This window comes from Magnolia sinica, chromosome 17 (genome assembly GCF_029962835.1).
Source record: "Magnolia sinica isolate HGM2019 chromosome 17, MsV1, whole genome shotgun sequence".
NCBI lineage: Eukaryota > Viridiplantae > Streptophyta > Magnoliopsida > Magnoliales > Magnoliaceae > Magnolia > Magnolia sinica.
The window spans coordinates 66,547,599-66,570,609 of record NC_080589.1 but is presented as its reverse complement, the minus strand read 5'-3'; the positions used below and the strand labels follow the sequence as shown (position 1 = coordinate 66,570,609).

General features: G+C 39.8%; 2 protein-coding genes across 2 annotated transcripts in view; both read left to right on the top strand.

Moving 5' to 3' along the window:
* The window catches only part of LOC131231919 (ascorbate transporter, chloroplastic-like), a 34,019-nt gene extending 23,832 nt beyond the window's left edge, over nt 1–10,187 (top strand). The window contains exons 8-11 of the mRNA XM_058228301.1: nt 6,396–6,497; nt 7,298–7,363; nt 9,064–9,148; nt 9,625–10,187. Coding sequence (XP_058084284.1) covers nt 6,396–6,497; nt 7,298–7,363; nt 9,064–9,148; nt 9,625–9,722 — 351 coding nt within the window. The 3' untranslated portion in view covers nt 9,723–10,187. The remainder of the gene's footprint in view (nt 1–6,395; nt 6,498–7,297; nt 7,364–9,063; nt 9,149–9,624) is intronic.
* Nucleotides 10,188–20,590: 10,403 nt separating this feature from the next.
* Nucleotides 20,591–22,529, top strand: LOC131231414 (cytochrome P450 86A8-like). Its single transcript, XM_058227585.1, has one exon. The coding sequence runs from the start codon at nt 20,718–20,720 to the stop codon at nt 22,410–22,412; it is 1,695 nt and encodes a 564-aa protein (XP_058083568.1). The 5' UTR covers nt 20,591–20,717; the 3' UTR covers nt 22,413–22,529.
* The last annotated feature ends 482 nt before the right edge of the window (nt 22,530–23,011 follow it).

Genomic DNA, 23,011 nt, shown 5'->3' with positions numbered 1-23,011 from the left:
CTTGAGATTGAACGTATGGAGTAGAGATTTTGTTACTGGAAACTTTCTCACGTATGAAGTGATAGTTGACTTCGATGTGTTTAGTTCTTTTGTGATAGACTGGATTGTTTGCCATGTGTGAAGCAACCTAATTGTTACAAAATAACTGCATAGGCAGGTGCACTGTAAATCCCATTTCTTGCAATAATTTCTTGATCTAAATCAATTCACTGGAGGTATGAGCCATCTGTCCTGTAATTTGCTTTGGCACTCGATCGGGCCACCACACTCTACTTCTTGCTCTTCCATGTGACTAGATTTCTTCCCACAAATGCACAATATCCAGTAATGAATCGTCTATTGGTTAAGGAACTTGTCCAGTTTGCATCTGAATATCCTGTGACCCGAAGATGACCATTCCATTTATACAAAATTCATTGACCTAATGTTCTTTTGAAGCACACAAAATGTGAATAATTGCTTCCATGTGTGGTACTCTTGGAGAGCTCCTGAATTGGCTTACCACGCTCACTGCATAGGATATGTTTGGTCAAATAATAGTTAAGCAAATCATCCAACCAATCTTCTATATCTCCCCAATCCTCCATTGCATCTCCTTGATCATTTACAAGTTTGTGATTAGGATTCATTGGAGTGTTAATTGGCTTAGTCCTCAGAAGACTCATCTCCATGAGTAAGTCCAAAACATATTTTTATTGAGATAGAGTAACTCCTTTGAATCTGATTGCTTTTATACCAAGGAATTATCAAAGATAACCAAGATCTTTTGTGAGAAAATATTGTTGAAGATACTTTTTAGTTCTCCAATCCCCTTGTTGTCGCTTTTAGTAACAACAATATCATTGGCATATATTACAAGCATAATGAGACCTAAGAGACATTTTTGTACAAAAATGAAATGATCAATATGACTTCGAACAACGCCAAAGTTTAATGCAACCTTGCTGAATTTGTCAAACCATGCACGTGAAGACTGTTTTAACCCATAAATTGCCTTTCACAATTTACACACTTTGTCAGGCTCCCCTTGAGCAACAAACCCATGAGTTTGCTTCATATAAACTTCCTTTGAAAGATCACCATGAAGGAAGGCACTTTTGATGTCAAGTTGGAAGATGGGCCAATCATGATTAATAGTTACAAATTGTATAACCCGAATGCAATTTGGCCATAAGAGAGAACGTTTTACTGTAATCAACACTGAGTGTTTGAGTATACCCATCAGCGACTACGTGAGCCTTCAATTGTAACATCGGGATAACACTTGATTGTGCATACCCATTTGCAAATTGCAACCCATTTGCTACCAATCGTATCCAGAAACATGACATTTGCACTTTTGGAGTGTTTCATTCTATTCCACTAAGTCATAATTTGGGCGTTTTTCTGGATCCATTGGTCAACAGTATCGGATTCTTCATTAGGTTTCTATGTCAGATATCTTAATTTTCCTTTGGCCATGTGAAAAACTTAGATTTACTTAGACCACTATGAATAATTTGTCTCATTTAACTTAATAGAGGTTATCTAGACCCCTAAAAAATTAGATGGGGTTTATAAATCATTAAATCTATATTTCAGGTCTCCATAACAAATAAAAGAAGAGTACCTCACAAGTACAAACGTGGGCTGACCTAGCATAATTGATGAGCACTACACTTGAACACTTTACACAATGCACATGTCACTTCAAATAGAAGAATTAGCCCACATGTCCACTACTTCCAACTGGCCATGAAGAAATATACTCACGAACATGGCATCCAACACGAGAAAACAACCCACATGTTTGCAATAATCACTTGAGGTGATATAATTCAAGAAGTCGATGTTTTCATTCTCTCATGCACACAGACTATTTCAAAAGGCTCAACATAATTTAAAAAAAAAAGAAAAAGAAAGAAAGAAAAAAAAAAGAAAAAAGAAAAAGAAACCCTAGGTTTCTTAAGGATCTTTTGGCACAAGCAAGATAAGGGATACCAAGGGATAAAAGAAAAGAAGAAATAGGAAGTTTTGGAGGAGGATCATAAATGACGTAGCTTAGATATCATGTAAAATCATGGAAGGAGAGATGAAATAGAGAGAAAGAACCCGGATTTTGATGTGGTCTGCATGTCACTACTGTTCGCTTCCTCATTGGATTCCAAAGTATTGGTTTCCCTGGAAGAACTATCTGAATTATTTTTTCTAGACTTATGATTCTGACAATCCTTCTTCATGTGTACTGACATGCCACAATTCCAGGACTTCAACTTGCCTTTGCCCTTGCCCTTGGATTTGAACCTTGATTATGAAGATCCACTGTGCTGCTCAAAATTTCACCCCCTTATAACCAGTGCATTTGTAGAAGCACCCACGTCATCATTTTTCTTTCTTATCGCCTTCGGTTGAAGGGTTGAGATAATGGTCTCGACGTTAATGGTCGTTCTACCGGTGCACAAAGAGTCCTTGAATGACTCATACGAAGTTGGGAGAGAATTCAGCGGAATGCATGACTGATCCTCATCTTTCATCATTTCTTCCACATCCAACAATTTGCAAATCAGCCTATTGAATTTACTAATATAGGATTCAACGTCAGCTCCCTTCGCCATCTTCAGATTGAACAACTGAAGCTTCAAGTGCAAACGATTCTCAAGAGATTTCTTCATATAGATATTCTGTAATTTTGCCCATGTACTTGTTGTATTTTTCTCTCTCATGACATTATAGAGGACCTCATCCATTAAGCACAGTTAGATAGAGGTTCTCGTTTTCTTATCCATCTTGTTCCATTATTCTTCTGTCATAGATTCTGGTTGCCTTTCAAGGATATCATTGTCTAATACTTATTGAACTAGGATACCGTTCATCTTAACTTTTCATAGTTCAAAATTGTTTTTGCTAGAATATTTTTCTACATCGAACTTCGGGTTAGATGTCATTGATACATTGCTTTTAGATTCGATCTTCTTCCCAACGTTAGCTCCGCTATCACTTGTTGGGAAACCGCAGAAGCATACAGAGACAAATCAAGCAAAGTACTTCCAATCGTGCAACCAAGTCCAAACACAAACAATCCGAATTTTACGTGGAAAAATCTTTGCGGGAAAAAACTACAACACAAAGTGACGAGTATGCACTATGAAAGCAGAAATTACAAGAGAGAGTGTTACCGATTCAAACAAGCCCTAGCTATGCCCTTGAAACCCTTAGGAATGAATTAGAAAGCCCTAGAACTCTTGTATCACTCCCAAATCCCGATTACACCTGATATATAAAGTATCACAACCGGAATAGGAAACAAATCCCGCACTTACGCAATTTTGTGTGTGCGCTCGATGGGACCTTCGATGGCATCGAACACCTTCGATGACATCAAGTAACAACGCTAAAACGTTCTAGCAACCAACATGGATTTTTCCAATGGCATCGAGCATCTGTTGATGGCATCGACCACTGCTCGATGGCATTGAGTGGTCTGTCGATGGCATCAACAGACCCTATTGCTTACAGATTTAAGACATCAATAACATATATTAGATGGATGTGAAAAATACCTTCATTCATGGTGATTTGACTAAAGAAGCTCATTTGCAGTCTCCTCTTGTGCTTCTGCATCCTCCACATCATGTACGTCATCTTTGTGTGCATTGTCTACTCTCAAACAAGCTCCCCCTACTTGGTTTAAGAGGTCTACCTCTACTATGCTTTTTGCTAGTTTCACTTACAGTGAGCACCACAATTTCAGATGAAAGATCTTGTCCCCCTACGTTACTTTTTGGGCATTGAAGTTGCCTCCTCTCATTGTGGTTGTTTACTTTCTCAAATGAAGTATACTTTTGATCTGATTGCCTGAGCTCAACTTTCTGATACAAAGACTTCTGAGACACTGATGGAGCTTAATGTTAAACTCTCTCTGATGGAGAGACGTTACAAGATCTAACTTGATATTGTCATCTTGTCGGTAGCCTCTCGTCAGTCAATTTGTTTTCACTCCTCACCGTTCACTATGCTGCTATTATTCTCATCATTTGGTACTTTTGGGGAACATTACATCATGCCCTATTGCTTCCATCATCCTCAATACTAGACCTATGTGCTTATGTAAATGTTGATTGAGCTAGTGATGCCACTAATCATGGCTCCACCACTAGCTTCTATATATTTCTCAGGATCCTCTCACATCCCAGAAGAGTAAGAAGTGGGATATTGTCTCTCATTCTAGTGATTAAGCTGAGTAGTGCATGATGGCTTAAACTGCTTTTGAGGTTGTTTGGCTACATCTGCTTCTTGATGATCTTGTGGTTGAGCTCTCAACTCCCATGCCTCTACTGCGTTAACCACAGCGCTAACCAAATTGCTAGTGACCATGTGTTTCATGAGTGAACCGAACATATCATGATTGATTGTCATTTTATTAGTCATTATTATTAGATTGGCGTTCTCTCACTTCCTCTCATCTTTTCTAAGCTACAGATTGCCGACATCTTCATGAAGTATTTCACTACAACAAGCTTCCTTTTTTTTCTTAGCAAGCTCACGATGACACCCATCATGAGTATTTTTTAGGGGGGTTGGGGGGAAGGGAAGGTGTTGGTGTTATATAGAAGGGTAATTGTGACCCATTTTTTGCATGCAAGTGTAGTTGAGTTAATGTTGGCGTAGTTTGTTTTTGTATGCATCTCTTATTTCCTTCAATGAAGTTAGAGAAGAGTTTGTTCTCTCCATCTTTCTTCACAAGTTTCAGTTTGAAAATGGTGGGCCAATTAGTAGCTTTTGACCTCATAGTACCTTTTCCACACACACACACACACACACACACACACATATGGAAAGGGTACTATTAGGTCGAGCCCTATAGGTCCCTCTGTGATGTGTGTCGGACATCTATACCATTAATCTGATGCACCCTTCCATGGTGGGCCATGGGTCTAAAAATAGGCCAATTGATGACTTAGTTGGGCCACATCACAGACAACAGTTAAGCGTGGATGCCCGCCATTGAGACTCCCTAATTGTTTATAGGGCCCATTGAGGTGTGGTTCAAGCATCCGGCCCATCTATCGTTTGTCCTTCTTGGATGAGGGTCCCACTAAATTTCAATTCATTCCAAAACTCAGGTGGGCCCCACCAAGTGCTTTTAGATGTTTTAGGCATGATATCATATGGTTTCATATGGTGAGGCCAACCTGAGTTCCGGATATGGATGATTTTTGGGATATCCAATATCCTAGAGTGGATCCACCAAATGCATGGTGTGGATGTCCACACATCACGGTGGGACCCAAAGAGCTTGACCTGATGGGAATAGGGGTGTCAATGGGCCGGGTTGGTCCATTGAGCTTTCGGGCTTGGCCCGCCACGGGCAGGAATTGGGCTGGGGTTTCAGGCCCGAGGGCTGGGCTCGAGTTACAACTTCAGGCCCGTTTTTAATCGGGTAGGGCTTGGACTAGATGTCGACAAGCCCGTCTCCAGCCCGGCCCATGAGGTTTGGAAATCCATCTCCTTTTCTCTTTCACCTACAACCTTTAGCGTTTGGAAACCCATCTCCTTTTCTTCTCACCTACAACCCACCCCGCGTTTTGGGCTCAGGCTGGGCCTTGAAGATGTATCCTGGGACAGGCTTGGGCTGGACTATTTCAGCCCATCATGGGCTCAGTCCGGGTTTGGGTTTATGTTACAGAATTCTGGTCAAGCTTGGACAGAGCTTGGCCTGACCCTAACCCGGCCCGTTGACACCCCTACATGGGAAGCTCCCATGAGGTGGACCTCATAGTACCTTTTGTCATATATCCATATAGTTCCACGATCTTTAAACCAAGCATTGTAACTACAGAGACATGGTCGTCAGTGTGTTTTAGCATGTAGGTCTGCATTATTGAATTGGTCATGTTGGGGACTTTGGATTATATCATGCAAAGTCCTTTCCACTGGATAGTTGGACCCATACTTGATATTATAGACCGTTGGATAGGTAGAGCCCCGTTTGTGGATTGCACTAGGCTCAGGAAATGCCCTGATCTAATCAAGAGCCTAGTCTAAAGGACATTCTATGGGCTCTTCTTGTTCAGATGGCTAGGACTGTCAATCAGGGTGACTGGCCTTGTTGCAATCCACAGTAGCGCTATCATACCGTCATATGGTCCTTTTGAATGAAAAAGATTGGTGGGATAGTGCAATTTCTTTTAAATACTGGATCATTCCTCATTTATGCATGTCTGTAACATAGAGGTATTTTTTATTCATATATTACGTTAAGCTAGTGCCTGCATTTTAAGCAATAGCAACATTGTTCTATGTGTTGTAGGTCAGAAGAGTTTGTAAACTTATTTTTACACGCTAAGTAAGAAAAGTTTATTGGTTTCTGCTGTGTTGAGCATTAATCCTCCTCTGTCACACCTCCAATGCTCCAGATTATGCAATCGATAGGGTTCCTTGGCCCGGCCTTCTTTCTCACACAGCTGAGCAACGTCCGTACTCCAGCTTTGGCAGTGTTATGCATGGCTTGCAGTCAGGTATGTTTTTTGTAGTTGTTCGGAGATCATAATCTTGTTTGTATTTGATACTTGGAGCCTGATCAAACCAAGTTGAGCCCACTGAGTTCCTCTATCAATGAGCTTTTGAACGTCGGTAAAATGAGAAAGTGGAAATTCCGATGGGAGCTTGGGAAGAAAAGGTATTTGGAGGATTTATCTGGTCATGATGCGTCAGGAAATGAATACTGTCCTGATACACCCAGTCTATACGGGTGGGGGACTCATGGTTCAGGGATCGAAATTGTTGTCTTGTGGGCTCCACAAAGGATGATGGATGTCTCAAAGATCTCTCAGACTGGAAGATCCTAACCCTTCCATTGGCCCGTAAGCAAAATTCGATGGCCAGGATCTTCTAATCTGGAACTCTGGTGCTTCTCCCATCAGTATGGGATCCATCAGATCAACAATCCGATAGGCTGCGCTTACTTATATGGAATGAGCGCACCAGGGCACTCTTCACTGTCCTGATACATCAGGCCTGAATATTCCTTAGAGATTCAACTCTATCCTTCACATCTTATGTATGCATCAGGGCACTATTGTTGAAGAGAACTAGGGTTAGGGAAAATCCTAGCTCTGATACCATGTGATTTGGGGGAAAATGTTGTATCGGGAAGGAAATGACTCCTGAGCTATTTTATTAAAAGAGTATATACAAAAGGTTTTGGTGTCCTAAGCACTGAAAGGTTTTGGGGCACCAAAAGTTTCATCAATTATTTATCAGCCAGTCAGTTTTCTAGGTTATGCTGTGATTTTGATTAGTATGATTTACCCCTCAGGGAATGGATGCATTTTCACAGTCTGGTCTATATTCCAACCACCAAGACATTGGACCACGTTATGCAGTAAGTTGCATTTTTCCTTCTTCCTGCACCATACACTATTCCTTAGTATTATTTGTGATGCAAACTCTTGAAAATGTTTGAATTCCTTGGATGGCATCCTATCCCATGAAGATGTTTGATTCCTGCGTGGTCTGCTGCACAATCAGGCATCGGCTCATTGGATAGGAAATGAATGTTATTTCAAAATCTAAATGTTCCGTGTATAGATGAAGTTCAACGGTAAATTGCAAAATATAGGGGGGAAAATATTTGTCCCATAATTAAGGCTCCTTAAAATTATTAAAAAAAAAAAAAAAAAAAAACTAAAATGCTGAATAATCATGAAAAGTTTCCCATTCCAATGTATGCAATGATATTTTTACCTTATTATATTAATTTAATACCTTTCCAAAATTTAAATTGAAAGATATTTAATAATGAATATTAATAATATTACAATTTATGATGAAGTTTAAAAATATATGAAAACATTGTAACTGTTGCTTTGTTAGATAGATTAGGGTGTGTTTGGTTTCACTAAATTTCAAGAAATATCATGAAATTTTGCACCAAATAAGACTGAGTAATGAAAAAAAAAAAAAAAATTAAAAAAATCATGAAATTCCATGATATTTGGCGCAGCCAAATGCACCCTTTCTAAAATGATTTTTTGTTTCATTTGCTTTGTAAGCAAGGCATTGAAAATTAAAGACAACAATATTACATTGGCTTTACACCCAGGCATTGTGATGATGCAATGGGATTAATGAGATGAAGAAGGCCAAAACACAATTCACACGCCTATACGAGTCTAATGAACCTTTCCACATCGTCTGCTCTGAGTTTCTCAAGATGGGGGAAGGGAAAAGTTTCTCATCCCAGTATGTCTATTTTTGAAAGAAAACTAAATAAAGGTACCAGACATCAATCAAAAGAAAATAAGATATGGATTCTAGACATTGGAAGAACTGTAGGTGAATAAAATCAAGGGGTGCTCTCAGTGGTACTGGCTTGCAGTCATTTAACCCATCCGTCAGATGTTCCCCCTCAGGTTACTGACAGGGCCTGAAAATCAGAATGATACAAAACTCTGATGGGCAACATCACAGCGAACAAGGTAGAAGTGAATGCCTACTCTTGATTTTCACAGGGGCCAACCTGAGTTGCAGAACAGCCTGATTTTTGTCCTGACCTTTCACAGATGGCAGAAGGGTCATGATGACTTGGATCCCCTATACACAGCATGGTGGGTCCCCCATGCAAATCAAGGATGGGCTTCCCCTCTCAACTTGTCCCCTGTTCTGTGGCCTACCTGAGTTTCCGTCTAGGCTGTTTGGATGGGTCGGATGTCGTGGATACATCAGGTGGGCTCCACTTCTGCCCGGTGGTGGTACTAGGAGTGCACCCCTAAAATCAAATAACAAATTAGATGAGAAAGGACTTGGAAACTCAAATGTGATGTTGTCAACAATGAAAAAGAAAAAAGACACAAAATAAAAAAAAAATCATGTGAAGTTCTAGGGATGCTAATACTATGGTGGAGACTCTCTAGATATCATGTTTCTGCCAATCTATTGTTTGGGTTATCCATGAAGGAATAAGAAAGGATGCTGTACCATAGCTTCTTTTTCTTTCTACTGCGTAAAAAAGTGCAGAACTATCTCTATGGTTTTGACACTTCTAATGTGACTCTTTACATGAATTGAATTTTGATATTGCAGGGTGTATTGCTTGGACTGTCGAACACTGCCGGTGTGCTTGCTGGTGTCTTCGGCACAGCTGCCACCGGATACATTCTCCAAAAAGGTACCTTTTTTTTTCCTTCAGAAATTGGCACCCATTTCTCTGATTAAAAAAATGCTGTTATGATTGGCACTTCATGGAAGTTCATGGATGGGCCGTAGCCTGAAAATTGCCATCATTGGATGGTGATACTGTTTGAATGCTATGAGATTTTCCTGTTGAATGTGTTGCTCGATCTGAGCATCGATAAGATGGACGCAATGGTCTTGTCGCTTTGATTTTTGACCTATGGCCCTCCTGCATGCATCATGTCAATGGTCCTGATCACTGAACACGAGTGCTTCATGCATGTCAGAAATGTTAATGCTTGTGCTTCACGGAACTCCAAAACCATATGTTACTGGCAGCATCTCTTCTCCCAACCTTTCTTTTTTCAGACTCTACACCTCTGTTTTTTTTACACACCCACACCACATGGGCACTCAATCACTTGATCTCGGATTATACACTCAATTTTAACATTTTAATTGAATTTGCAGGTTCATGGGATAGTGTATTTAAGGTGGCAGTCGCCTTGTACCTTGTGGGCACGTTGGTCTGGAACGTCTTTTCAACCGGAGAGAAAATTCTTGAATGAACGGGAAAAAAGGGGCAAAAAAATAAAGTGAAGAAAAAAAATAAAAATAAAAATCTTATCTTAGCATGCGGCTCATTAAAGTTATACAGATGCCACCATTCTCAGGGTCAGCAACTGGACCCCACCCACATGACAGGCCATGTCAGCAACAGTGACATATCATCAACTTCTATCACATGTCATACTGCCAGTCTGGAAATGTTGTACCTCATCTAATGAGGTCGAGGTTGAAGGTCGCAAAGGTTCGTTCTCTGTTAGCTTATTATTATTTTCGTTCTTATCACAGTTGTTAGCATATATATGCTTCTCTTATGCAAGTTTCAGTTAGATTACGCAGTCTAGTTGTTAAAGAAAATGTTATATGTAATTTATCCCGTCTGGAGAACCTCATTCGCCGAAAATCTATGAATGATCATATCGAACCTCAAAGCACTTGAATGAATGATCACTTGTCAAACTTCAGCATGCATTGGTTAGTGGTCAGCTTCTCACATAATTATAATTCGTGATCATATTTTTACGAGGTGTGCTTGGCCTTGATCGATCTGGCTTTGTCCATGCAGCAGGCCCAACATGGATATTCTATGGCCTAAGAACACGTGATCACTTTCATTCTATTCATTCTCCCCGTAATGGACCTGTCATGGATTGGCAATGGCCCAAAACGCCTAGGGGTCGTTTGGATGCCTATAAAGTCATTAAGTTATAATCCGACTACAAGAAGTAATCTGATTACAGGTGTAAAGTGTTTACATGCAGTTCTGTTTGGCTTTAAGCTGTAATCTGATTAGAGGGAAACAGTTGTTTGTGCTTGAATAACATAAAATCCGTTTACGCCCATATTTAAGTATTCACTCACAGCAGAGCTTAGAGTGGTAAATCCTTTAAAAATAATTAAAGGATATTGAAAGTTTTTATGTAAGATAAATCATTGGGATAAGCCCAAATCAATAAAACATGTTGCCAAATTTTACGGTAAACAAATCATTTGGTGGGCCACAGAAGTGGGCCTACTAATTCAGACACAACAACAAGGCTTGACAACATCCCAACATATGAGAAGTTTAAACCCTAGCAACAGTAAGAGAGATTGATAGGTTTTTCTTCTTTTACTTCTTCTTCATTTTCTTTCGTTTTGGGTCCTTGTAATTGTTGGAAGATGATCCGCAACTCTCCCTGCTTTGAAATTTTTCAAAAATTATAGTTGTTGCCTTAAATCTCTTTACCTATAATTCGAAACATGACTTTTTCTCATGTTTCAGATTACAGCTTGGATAACATCCTGCAATCTGATTATAGGCAAAAAATCTTTGATCGGATTACAGCCTGCAATCTGATTACAAGTAGATATACCCATCCAAATGGCTCCTGTAATCTGATTACCTGTAAATAGATTCCTACTTAAGCACTTTACAGGGCATCCAAATGACCTCTTAAGGTGATTGTATCATCCTAACAGCCCAGTGGGCAAGAGAATGAAGGTGATGATCCTCATTCGGCGGCCAGAAATCCTTGATCAGGTGGCTAGCATCATCCAACCACCTTCATTTTTGTTAATTGAAACCTTTCAAGACCCGGGTTTGGACGCCTAGCGAAAATCATTCATGTGTCAATAGATGCATGATGAGATGGATGATATAACTTGTTTGGATGTTGTGCCACTGGTAAAGAGACAGAGCAGTCAGCAGTTGAAGCACTCTTTTGGCCCACCCAAAGATCGCATTTTCGCTGTCGGTCTTTGGCCCACCTGAAGGTCATATGAGAAATCCTGCCTTTTCAGATGAAAATTTTGGTTCCCATCATATTTCTATCAAAGCAGAAAATGAGCTGAGCTTGGTTTTTGCCCAATATCCAGAGGGGCCTTGATGTGGGACCTGCAGGTGGACCCATCTGGTCCATTGCCGGCCAGATGAAGGTCAAGGAAGATTTATATGGCACCCCTTTTTGCATATTCAAGATCCCAAGTTACAAAGCATGGCAGCAGTAGTTTTTCTCTCCTCCTCTTTGAATCTGCAGAGTCCGTCGGATGGGCCCTGCTGTTATAGCTATGACAAAATTGGTAAATTGAGTGACAGCTCAGATCTTACAAAGTGAAAACTATGAAATGGGCGGAGCCCCATCAACCCGTCCTGAGCAGCTGGAACTAAATCTTATACAGGTCCGACCATTGTCGCCCCTCACCAGTCCTGACCGTTGAAAGTTCTGTTCCATCACTCATTTAGATGGACAACATTGATCTTGACTTCCATCTGGTGTGCCCACATCTCCCATCAGCCTTCCATATAACCATCAACAAAAAGCCCAGGCATTGCAGTACTGTCGGTTTTTTTTTTTTGTAATATTAGTACAATGTTAATTGCATTGATCTGGTGGATAAAGGTGGTACATCAATGCCATCAGAGATTGGAAAGGACTTTTCATGTAGGCCCATAGTGGAGAGACTGATGCGAGGGAAAACTCCACGTAAGAGCCGGGCAGGTAAAATAAAAAAGGATTATGTAGCCCTACTTTGCATAGTCAAGTGACTCTGAGTATACAAAATAAAATAAAATACAATCATAGGCTTACTGACTGGTATATGTGGAGTGAAATGTAATTTGAGTTGATTGAAACGTGAGAAGGAAAATAAGAGATCTGAGACTCTTTTTCTGTAAAAAAGATGGTTGGATTTTTCTGATTCCAACCCTACTTAATTTTAACTTCAGCAGTTTCTTCAGTGGGCTCTCTAGGCCTTTATATATATATATATATATATATAAATATAATATATATATGGAATTGTTCCTAGACGCCTGATGGAATGAAAAATATAAAGTAGGGTGATGACATCAAATCAATGGCTTGGATAAACTATCCAATGCATTGCCATTTTGAAATTGAGCACACAACATGAAAATCCCAATTTGTGGCCGTTGTGAAAAATGTATGAGACTTTTTAAAATCATGGGATATTTTTTTTTTTTAACAAAATTTGATTAAATATATTACCTAGAGTTTTTAAAAAAAATTAAGAGGGTCTCAAATCCAACTAGTTGGACTATAGGTTATGATCCAGCACATAACTTCTAATTATTAAGTGCATAATATATAACTTCTAACTTATTAAGTGCATAATACATACAACTAGATTCAATAGATTGGCTCCACCACAAGAAACACTTTTTGCGGGTCCTTACTCTTGCTCTGGTGGTAGATTCTCGGGAGTTTCAACACCCGGCCAAGGGTTCGAGTACTCATAGGTGGCAAATTCCACCACGGCGAGAGTGTGTGAGAGTATGTGTGCATGTGTATTAAAAAAAATAATAATAATAAGAAAAAAGAAACACTTTATGCAAAAATCAAGTGGACCACACTTGTATTTTGCCATTTATCAATGCCTATACTATTTTCGTGATGTCTCATTTGATGAGTCGGATAGGGCTAACTTTTGCACTAGGTGATCCTCATGGTAGGGCCAACCTATAAGGAGGATAGGATATAGAAGCACTTAACAAGTTGGAAGATAAATATTGGGTGGATCAGTTGGACCCGATACCATCTCTTTAAAATTTGGGCAATTTAATTTGAAATTATCATAATTTTAATGGAATAATTGTCTACAAGTCAAAAAGTGTTTAATAAAGTTTTTAATGGTCAATCACCACTGTTCCTATATACTATGATCCATCTGAGATTTGAAATTGCATTTTTTTTTAATCGTGCCTTAAAATGAGTTTTCAATACGGATGGACGCATGGATGTTATCACATACATCACAGTGGGCCCACTTTAACGAGTTGCCGGAGCGGATTATGTGCAGCCAGCGCCTCACTCAAGACGGTTGCGGCCCTTACCGTGGGACTCACTTTGATGTATGTATTCTATATCCACGTTGTCCATTCGATTTTGCCCCATCATTTTAAGGCATGAACCCAAAAATGAAAAATATCCGAATATCAGGTCAGGTGGACCATACTATAGGAATCAGTGGTGATTGAACACCCTACCATTAAAAACTTCCAATAGCCCGCCATAATGTTTCAGTAATGTTTATTTGCCATCAAACCTCTTAATAAGGTCACAATAAACCTGAATGAAGTAAAAAAACAAATATCAACTTGATCCAAAACTTTTGTGGCCCATTAATGGTCATCACCACTGTTTCTTATGATATGGTATACCTAAGAATTGAATCTGTTTTAATTTTAGGTTCATATCTTAAATTAATATGAAAAAAATATATGGACGGTGTGGATATAGAATATCGTACATCAAGGTGGGCCCCACAATAAGGGCTTTACCATCTTGGGTGAGGAGTTGAGTCAGGTCGAGCTTGGCCAGCGGGCAACTTAGGATCAGCTCGGCTCAATCCTCGAGTGTGACTGGGCAACTTGGCTCGGATTAGTCAGCAACTCAGGCCAGCTTAAACCAAGTTCGAGCTTGAGCTTGATTTTTCGACGTGAGTTCGAGTTTAGGTTCAAGGATTTTTAATATATAAATATATACTGAATATTTATCTTAAGTGAATCCGGTTCGAGTCGAGTTGATTTGAACTGAGTCAAGTTTTGAACTGAGTCGAGTCGAGTTCGGTTTAGCTTGAACTTGGCTCAAAAAAATTTCGAGCTAAAAAATTAGCTCAACTTAGGCATGAACCCAGCCCAGTCGAGTCAAGTCAAGCTAGTTAACCTGAGCTCACTCGGTTTGTGTACAGCTCCACGAGTTATGCTCGTTAGCTGAGCTTCAGGTGAGTCAACTTGAAATCTTGCCCAACTGAGTTGACTCAGCCAGTTTTAGAAATGTGGTTTTCAAGAATCTGGCCGCTTATCAAAATCGGAATTTCAAGAGTGGTAGGAGTGCACGGATATTCAATGTGTGTCAGGATTGCATGGATCATTCAATTCTAACCGTTGATTATTGGACATTTCTTTGTTGAATTTGGACTCTTGATCCCTTTTCTTTTCTTTTTTTTTCATTTAAAGCATCCGTTTTAAGGCCAGCAATTGGACAGTCAGGATCATTGATTCAACTGTACTTCGGTGACGTAATTGTTCAACAATACGCCCTACGATTTGAACGCTTCAGAATATGGTACACGGCTGCAAAGTGTACAGTGGCTTTCTGCATGTGCATTGTAGAAATGCTCTGTCAGAGTAATAAATAATCTCCTATTTCAAAACCAGGATAAGCCTATATATTTTTAAATGGTGGTGATTCATCCATGCTACACGTGGCATAAATTTATGACAATCTATACCGTCCAAAGAGTGTGGTCCATAGTGGATGGAGCATAGCCTGAAAATAACCCTGATTTTTAGACACTTGTTTGTTAAAATACGACACTTGGATCTTTTCATTTTTAATCGCCCAATAAATGTCCACCAATTATATAGTTAGCTAATTAAATAAGTGTAATTTTTTTAATCGTCCAATAAATGTTCTCCAATCAAACAAGAGTAATTTTTTTATTCACAATATATCTAAGCTCGGGTCAATGGTTTGGACAGTCTAATTTAAATTATTTATATACAAATATTTGATTTCTAAGTAAATCGTAAGTGCCTGTGTATCAACCACAACATACCGTGTACACTACATCAAATATACACCAGGGCCTAAGGGGGACGCGGATTTCCTGCGCTGGAAACCTATGTGGGGCCACCGTGATGTTTGTGAGAAATCCACCCCGCCCATCCGTTTTTTTATTTTATTTTAGGACATGAGACCAAAAATGAGCGGTATAAAATACTCAAGTGGGCCGAAAATGTGAGGATTGAGCTTCCACAGTTGAAAAATTGTGGGGCCACAGAAGTTTTGAATCAGGGTAATATTTTTTTTATCAGTTCATCCCACTAGGAATGACGTTATGAACGGTATGGATGGAATTTAAAAATCACTGTTAACCCCCGGGAGGTTTCAACGGTAGGAATTCCACTACCCACTTTTTCATTTAGTGAGGCCCACTTGAGTCTTGGATCCTGTTCGCTTTTGGTCTTAAATACTAAAATGATCTTAAAAAAAGGATGGACGGGGTAGATTTTTCACAAACATCACAGTGGGCCCCACCTAGTTTCCAGCGGAGGAACTTCCTGGAAAAGGCTTTCGCAGGAAATCCGCGTACGCATGATTTTTAGCATGAGCCCAGCCTTCGGGCCCCGGCCCAAGCCTTGGCCCAGCCCGTTGCCATCCCCGTGGATGGAGGAATTATATCATATGCTATACGTGCGTTTTTAATTCTGATGATCTTGACCGTTGGTTTGTTGATTTGCATATCCCAACAATCTATTACATTTGGTGACTTCAGCAGCCAATATGAGGAGCTTTTTAAGCCCATTGCTGACCCATGTTGCATTTTTTCTTTTTAGCCGTCTATCTATAGACTAATGAATCAAAAGGTTAAGATTGTCTAATCTAAGACATTTTTTGAGTCATAAGACATCGGTTGTGGGCCTCAAGAAACCAATGGTCTTGATTACCAAACCATTGACCGAACTTGTTAGAACTTAGAATTGAAAATCCCGTGCATGTTGAGCGTAGATGCAGGCAATTCCATCAACTGCAAACTTGAGCAACATGTAAGAGTCCTTTGTTAGTTTTCCATCATTTAAAAAATGGTGGTGACTCTTCAACGGCACACATGGGATGGGTATATGGAAATCCAGACCGTTCAAATATCTGGCCTAACTTAGATAGAACATAGCCAAAGATTTGGACTGAGTAAAACCAACCATCTGATTTATCCCTTTGAATTTGGATTACAACTAATACCTCAGGCTGGTTGAGCAGATGGAAGTGAACTAACACTTTTGATGCCATCATGTCGAATCCACTCCGTTCATCAAGTGATAAACCTTAGGGATTGTTTAGGAGCGTGAATCTGAGGTAATCGGGATGTTTGGGAGGAGTGTATTTGATGTGAAATGGAACTTTTTAAAAAATCACGAATCTGTTTAGGGCTGTCAACGGGCCGGGCCTGGAGTTGGTCTGGACCTAAATTTTGAACTGTTTTGGGCTGGGATATCCTGTAGGTCTCTTCAAAATTCTAATTTTGGCAGGCTCGAGTCTGGCCCAGTGACACCCCTATATGTGATTTTATTTCAAAGGGACTTTTATTATCATGAAATACCACTGATTCGCAAGTGACAGTTATCTCTCTTGCTCACTTTCTTTTAAATATAGATTGACAACTACAAGTTAATAATTCCAACTATTGAATTGTCAAAATTTAGTAGATTTCAATTACAAGCTGCCAAATACAATCTATTACTATAATTTACATGGATTCCATGATAAATACCAATGCATATAAAATGCATGTGCAGTAACAACCTTTATATTCATCTTACATGCAAAAGATCAACCTAATGAAAGATTAAGATGAGTCACACTAATGGGAATAATATAAAACTATGCCTAAAATCATCAAGGTCACACATTATGGTCCGTTTAAGTTTTGGATATGGCCGATTTTTGTATCTTCACTTCATCTTGGTGATTCACAACCACTGAATTAAGTTTGATGAATGATATACACCATAATAGCCCCACACATGAACCTATGGATGGGGTCCCATCCCCATTGTTTTCCTCCCGTGTGGCCCACTTAGGTTGTAGATTTGTCTTATTTTTTGCCTCCGGGCCTACAACGGGGATCCCACGCGATGAATGGAGTGGATTTTACATATACAATGTGGTGGGAGCCAAAGAGCTACACTGCGAAATTGTTCTGATACTAAGTGACCAAAATTGGTAAGGTGAATAAAACACTTATTTGAGTAAGGCCTAATCATATACTATCGTTAGAAATGGAGCCACACAAAACATGTTTGAAAGTAATTCGATCAAGTGAGAATTCATCACGTTAACTTCACCAATCAATCTCATCATGTGATGGGAGACCCTATGTCTCCCATCATCACTTAATCTAGTTCTCTCCATAGGGGTTATGGTGGATATAATCAAGCATTAAAACATATACAAATAAATTCAAATTAAATAGATGAAATTGTTGTATCTATTCTAGAAAGTCATCTTTTAAAAATCAGAATGATTTATAGACTCAAACCTTTAAAATTTATATGCATTTATTGGTTGTATTTGGTTTGTTGACAGCATTTAAATGTCAGCCATCCATTACATCTCAATCAATCTTCCAGCTAAGAAAACATATCAATGTACCTTTTTGTTTAATGATCAATTTATGTAGGGCCCACAAAAAGGACCGTTTTATTAAAGTTAAATGAATGAAAAGCGTACAAATTTTAGTTGCCTGAGTATCAAGTATTATACTCTTCCGGAGTATCAAAATTTTCTCAATAGTCTTACGGCAAGCCTTTTCTTGTTGGTGGTTCGTTCAACGAACCCCGAACGTTTACATGCGAAAACAATTTGAAATTCTACTGTGTTCTTGATGTACACAGAAAAATCTGCACCCTCGATCCAAACCTGCATATTACCCATATTAGAATATGCCGTTCATCAAGTGGGCCTTACCATGGACCACCACATACTTCAACCATCGATAGATTAGGCAATCCTAACCATCCGATATGGCCTACAAAAAGAACCCTCCAAAAAATAACGTCCACAGCTATACACGGTTGGTATTATTCTATTGGTGTGATCTTCTGAGAGATGGACATAACAAGAGGGGCCATCCCGATCAACGGATCAGATCAATTCCACGCGTGCCAAGTGTACACTCTCGTATCAAGAGCATTAAAAAGTGCTTTTATGTATCAATCAAGTGCATTAATACAAGGCCGGACTAGACTCTTACGTTATTTTGTATCATTTGAGAGGTGGTGGCGGCTCATCGTCCCATGGAACTGATCTACATCAGATTATCCAAATGTGGGTCCCACAGTCGATGGTGCACATCTGTAAAATGTCACTGATCAAGCAATCCTAACCGTTCAATTAATGGTGATCAAATGGACGGTAAAAAGTGAATGGCTGAAACGTGGATGGAACAAATGAGATGGCTAATATTATCTGTTTGGGTATGCTCCCTCCACAGTTGGGTCAGGTTTTGAACGGTCTGGATTGCCTTGCAACCATTTCTTAAAGAGAAGGTATGAAATCCAACTAGTTCCCATAATTTATGGTCCACCTAGCAAATAACTTCCAATCCATCATTTTTATGTGAAATCCAACCCTTCCAACGGGTTGACCCCATCACACAGGATCACTTATATAAGAATAACCCTCACCCACTAATCAGGTGGACCACACCATAGAAGAAACTGTATAGACATTGATAAATAAGAACATACAAGTGTGGCCCACCTGGTGAATGGGTGTGGCTGATTTTCTCAGAAAGTGATCTGACGATGAGACCAACCTATTGGACGATTTGGATGTCACAAGAACATGACACTTGGAAGTTACTCGCTGGATGGACGGTTACTTGTTGTCCAACCGACTGGACTTAATACCTTCTATTTTTTAAAATAGTGCAATACCCACATGGGAGTCGATTATACAGATATCCAGACCATCCAAACTGTGGGACCAGTTGCGGATAGAGAAAAATATCTAAAATCGCACTGATCAAGCAATCCTAACCTTCCAATTAATGCCCATCAAATGGATGGTTAAAAGCAAATGGTATGAAAAAAGATGAAAATTTTCAGATGGTTAAAATTATCTCCTCATGTATGTTCTATCCGCAGTTGGGTCAGAAATTTTGATGGTCTGGATTGCCTTAAAACCATTTTTAAATGGTGCAAAACTAACATCAGAGTAGAAGATAGTAGCCCGTAGAACTGGTGACCGGTTTATTGGAAATCTCTCTCATTTTCCCAGCGAATCTCATTTACTACCCTTTTCAATTCAAGGTGAGTTATTTGATACTCTGGCTGCATATGGAGCTTGATACACAGGCACCTAGATATTCTGTACACGTGGAAATATTAAATCAAACTAAACCAACTAAATAGTGGAACCTACCAACCTCTGATTTATGGACATTTAATTTCTGAAATAAGACCATTGGATATTCATCATTTTTAACCGTCCAATAAATATCCTACAATCTAATTGTTAGACAACCAAATAAAGAGTAATTTTTAGCTAATAATATATCTAAAATGATACCCATAATTTGTACAGTTTAATTTAAATTAATTATATATTCTGTATATAATTTCTCAATAATTTCTAACTGCCTGTGTATCATCCATCACACTGTTCCAGAGTATCAAACCATTTCTCTTAGTTCAATGCGTGAAGTTATAGAGAAACTCTCTATTGCTGCAAAAATTAGGTGGGATTGGCAGGAAGACAGACTTATACACCCAAACATCTGTGTATATTGTATATGAGAGAGAAAGAGGGAGGCCTTAAATTTCCAACGGCCACTATATGCATTTAATGGTGGATTACAAGGGAGGGTGAGTGGATTCAATTCAAAAATAAGATAAGAGGAGATAGTGCCAAATTCAAGAAGAGTGGGGGCATTGCAAATGCCATTGTAACATTATTTCATCACCCCATTTATAAATCTTTCAATCCTCCTCTTTCAAGCCCACCTCATCAAAGGTTCTCTCCCATCCAACTCTCGGCGCAGAATTCTACCTTCTTGAGGCCATCTTGATTTTTGGTTATCCTAGTATTCAATTTTCCGACACGGGTTTTCTTTAAAAATAACAACAGATCAAGAGATTTGGGTTTTCCACATTTTCAAAATTAGATGGATTGAAGATGGGCTTTTTCGAGCCTCGAGAGTATATTGATCGCATTTTGGAAAGGTATGTTTTAATAATGTCACTTGTCACATTTTGATAGTATGTTTTAAATTATGTCAGTCTTCTTCTTATATCGATTGTGTGCGGGTGTTTTTTTTATAAAAACAATTCTTAAAATTTTAAATTTTTAAACATTTAAATTTCATTTTGCCCGAATGATTTTGAGTAAGAGATTAACAAATTGTGAATGCAAATAGATTTTCAGCGAGGAATTGGCAAGAAGTGAGTTTTTCTTAGGACAGTAAAAGGGGAAGCTGTCCAACACTTTCACATGGATCCGTTCCCAGTTTTATTGCTTTTTACTGCCATGTCGGCCTATTTTGTATGGTTCATAGTCATGACACGTACCTTGCGGGGTCCACGTGTGTGGCCCATTGTTGGCAGCCTGCCGGGCCTCATTGAGAACTGCAGCCGACTGCATGATTGGATTGCTGAGAATCTCCGCACGTGTGGCGGCACGTACCAGACATGTATATGGGCTGTCCCCCTTCTGGCCCGCAAGCAGGGCCTGGTCACTGTCACCTGTGACCCAAAAAACCTAGAACACATATTAAAGGCCCGCTTCGACAATTATCCAAAGGGTCCCACGTGGCAAGCTGTCTTTCATGACCTACTTGGGGAGGGTATCTTTAACTCTGATGGTGACACGTGGCTGTTTCAGAGGAAGACAGCTGCCCTTGAGTTCACAACGCGGACCCTCCGACAAGCTATGGCCAGGTGGGTGAGCCGGGCCATTAAGCTGAGGTTCTGCCCTATACTTAGGGCAGCTCAGCTCGAAGGTGAGCCGGTTGATCTTCAAGATCTTTTACTCCGGCTCACCTTTGATAACATATGTGGCCTGGCTTTTGGCAAAGACCCAGAGACTTTGTCTTTGGGTCTTCCTGAAAATAGCTTCGCCACGGCCTTTGATCGAGCCAGTGAGGCTAGCCTTCAACGCTTCATCTTACCGGAGACCGTTTGGAGGCTAAAGAAGTGGCTCCACCTCGGCATGGAGGTTGACCTAAGCCGGAGCCTTAGGGACATCGACCGCTACCTCTCCGGTGTCATCAATGCTAGAAAGGTTGAATTGCTTAGAAAGCAACAAGGTGGGCCACTACATGATGATTTGCTATCAAGGTTCATGAGGAAAAAGGAGTCATTTTCTGATTCTTTCCTCCAACATGTGGCACTCAATTTCATCCTAGCGGGCCGCGACACTTCATCCGTCGCGCTGAGCTGGTTCTTCTGGTTGGTGTCACAAGATCCAACAGTGGAGGATAAGATTGTGCGTGAAATCTGCACCGTTTTGATGAAGACGCGCGGGAATGATATGAATAAGTGGGTGGATGAGCCGCTTGAGTTTGATGAGGTGGACCAACTGATCTACCTCAAGGCCGCCTTATCGGAGACACTTCGATTGTATCCGTCCGTGCCGGAAGACTCAAAGTACGTCGTCGCCGATGATGTTCTACCAGATGGAACATTCGTCCCAGCAGGGTCCGCCATTACGTACTCAATCTACTCAGTGGGCCGGATGAAGTCTATTTGGGGTGAAGATTGTATGGAATTCAAGCCAGAGAGATGGTTATCGCCCAACGGCAAGCAATTCAAGTCGCATGATACATACAAGTTTGTGGCATTCAATGGTGGCCCACGGATTTGCCTAGGGAAAGACTTGGCCTACCTACAGATGAAGTCGATCGCGGCCACAGTGTTGTTGCGCCACCGGCTCACATTAGTGCCAGGCCACAGTGTGGAGCAAAAGATGTCACTAACATTGTTCATGAAGCATGGGCTCAAGGTTAACTTGCACCCAAGAGACCTGGCCCCCATTGCTGCAACCCTTAGTAAGGGCGACGGTAACTTGCTCGGCAGGGAGCGTGCCACTCTCATGATTAACGGCGGTAATCACACGACCATGACGATCAATGGCCATAAGCATGCGACTAATTATCATGAGGTTGAAATGGTTGCTAGTTTTGCTTAGATTGTTACATGGCCTTTTTTGTGTGAATATATTGTGTTATGAGGTGTTTGAGATTGTGGGCTGTTTTTGCTCCTTATTATAGAAAAGGATTAGCTGAAAAATGGTATGTGCATGTAATTTCATATTATTTAAAAAAACCCATGAAAGAAATTTATGAACCATCACATGGTTTTAAATAGGGGAAGGTCCCTATTTATATGCACTCTAAAATGATACATGTGACTTACATTAATTCGTGGGTCATGATTAAATATTTTCATTTTGGAAGAATTGTAGAGTATTCAAAGGTGGAGCTCATGACATTTTAGTTACAGTAGAGTAGATGGTTGTCAAAAGTGCATCTTTTTTATAATTAGCTCTTGGAAGCTCATGGACACATGACACCTTTTACTTAAGTGGATGAAGTAGTAAGACTTATACTTTTGGTGAAGTTTAAAAAATTGGTTCTAAGGTTTTCAAAAAGCTTAAAAAATGTTCTTCTTAATCAATTGATTGGACAATGGAAAAATGATGTTATAATGAGGATGTCATTAAAATTGAAAATTCAATTTTTTGGTTATCAGGCATTGATTTTAAGATAGAAGAAGGCTCCATTGGAC

Excerpts from the sequence above, each read along its gene's own strand:
- LOC131231414 (XM_058227585.1), top strand. The coding sequence starts at position 20,718 with ATGGATCCGTTCCCAGTTTTATTGCTTTTTACTGCCATGTCGGCCTAT.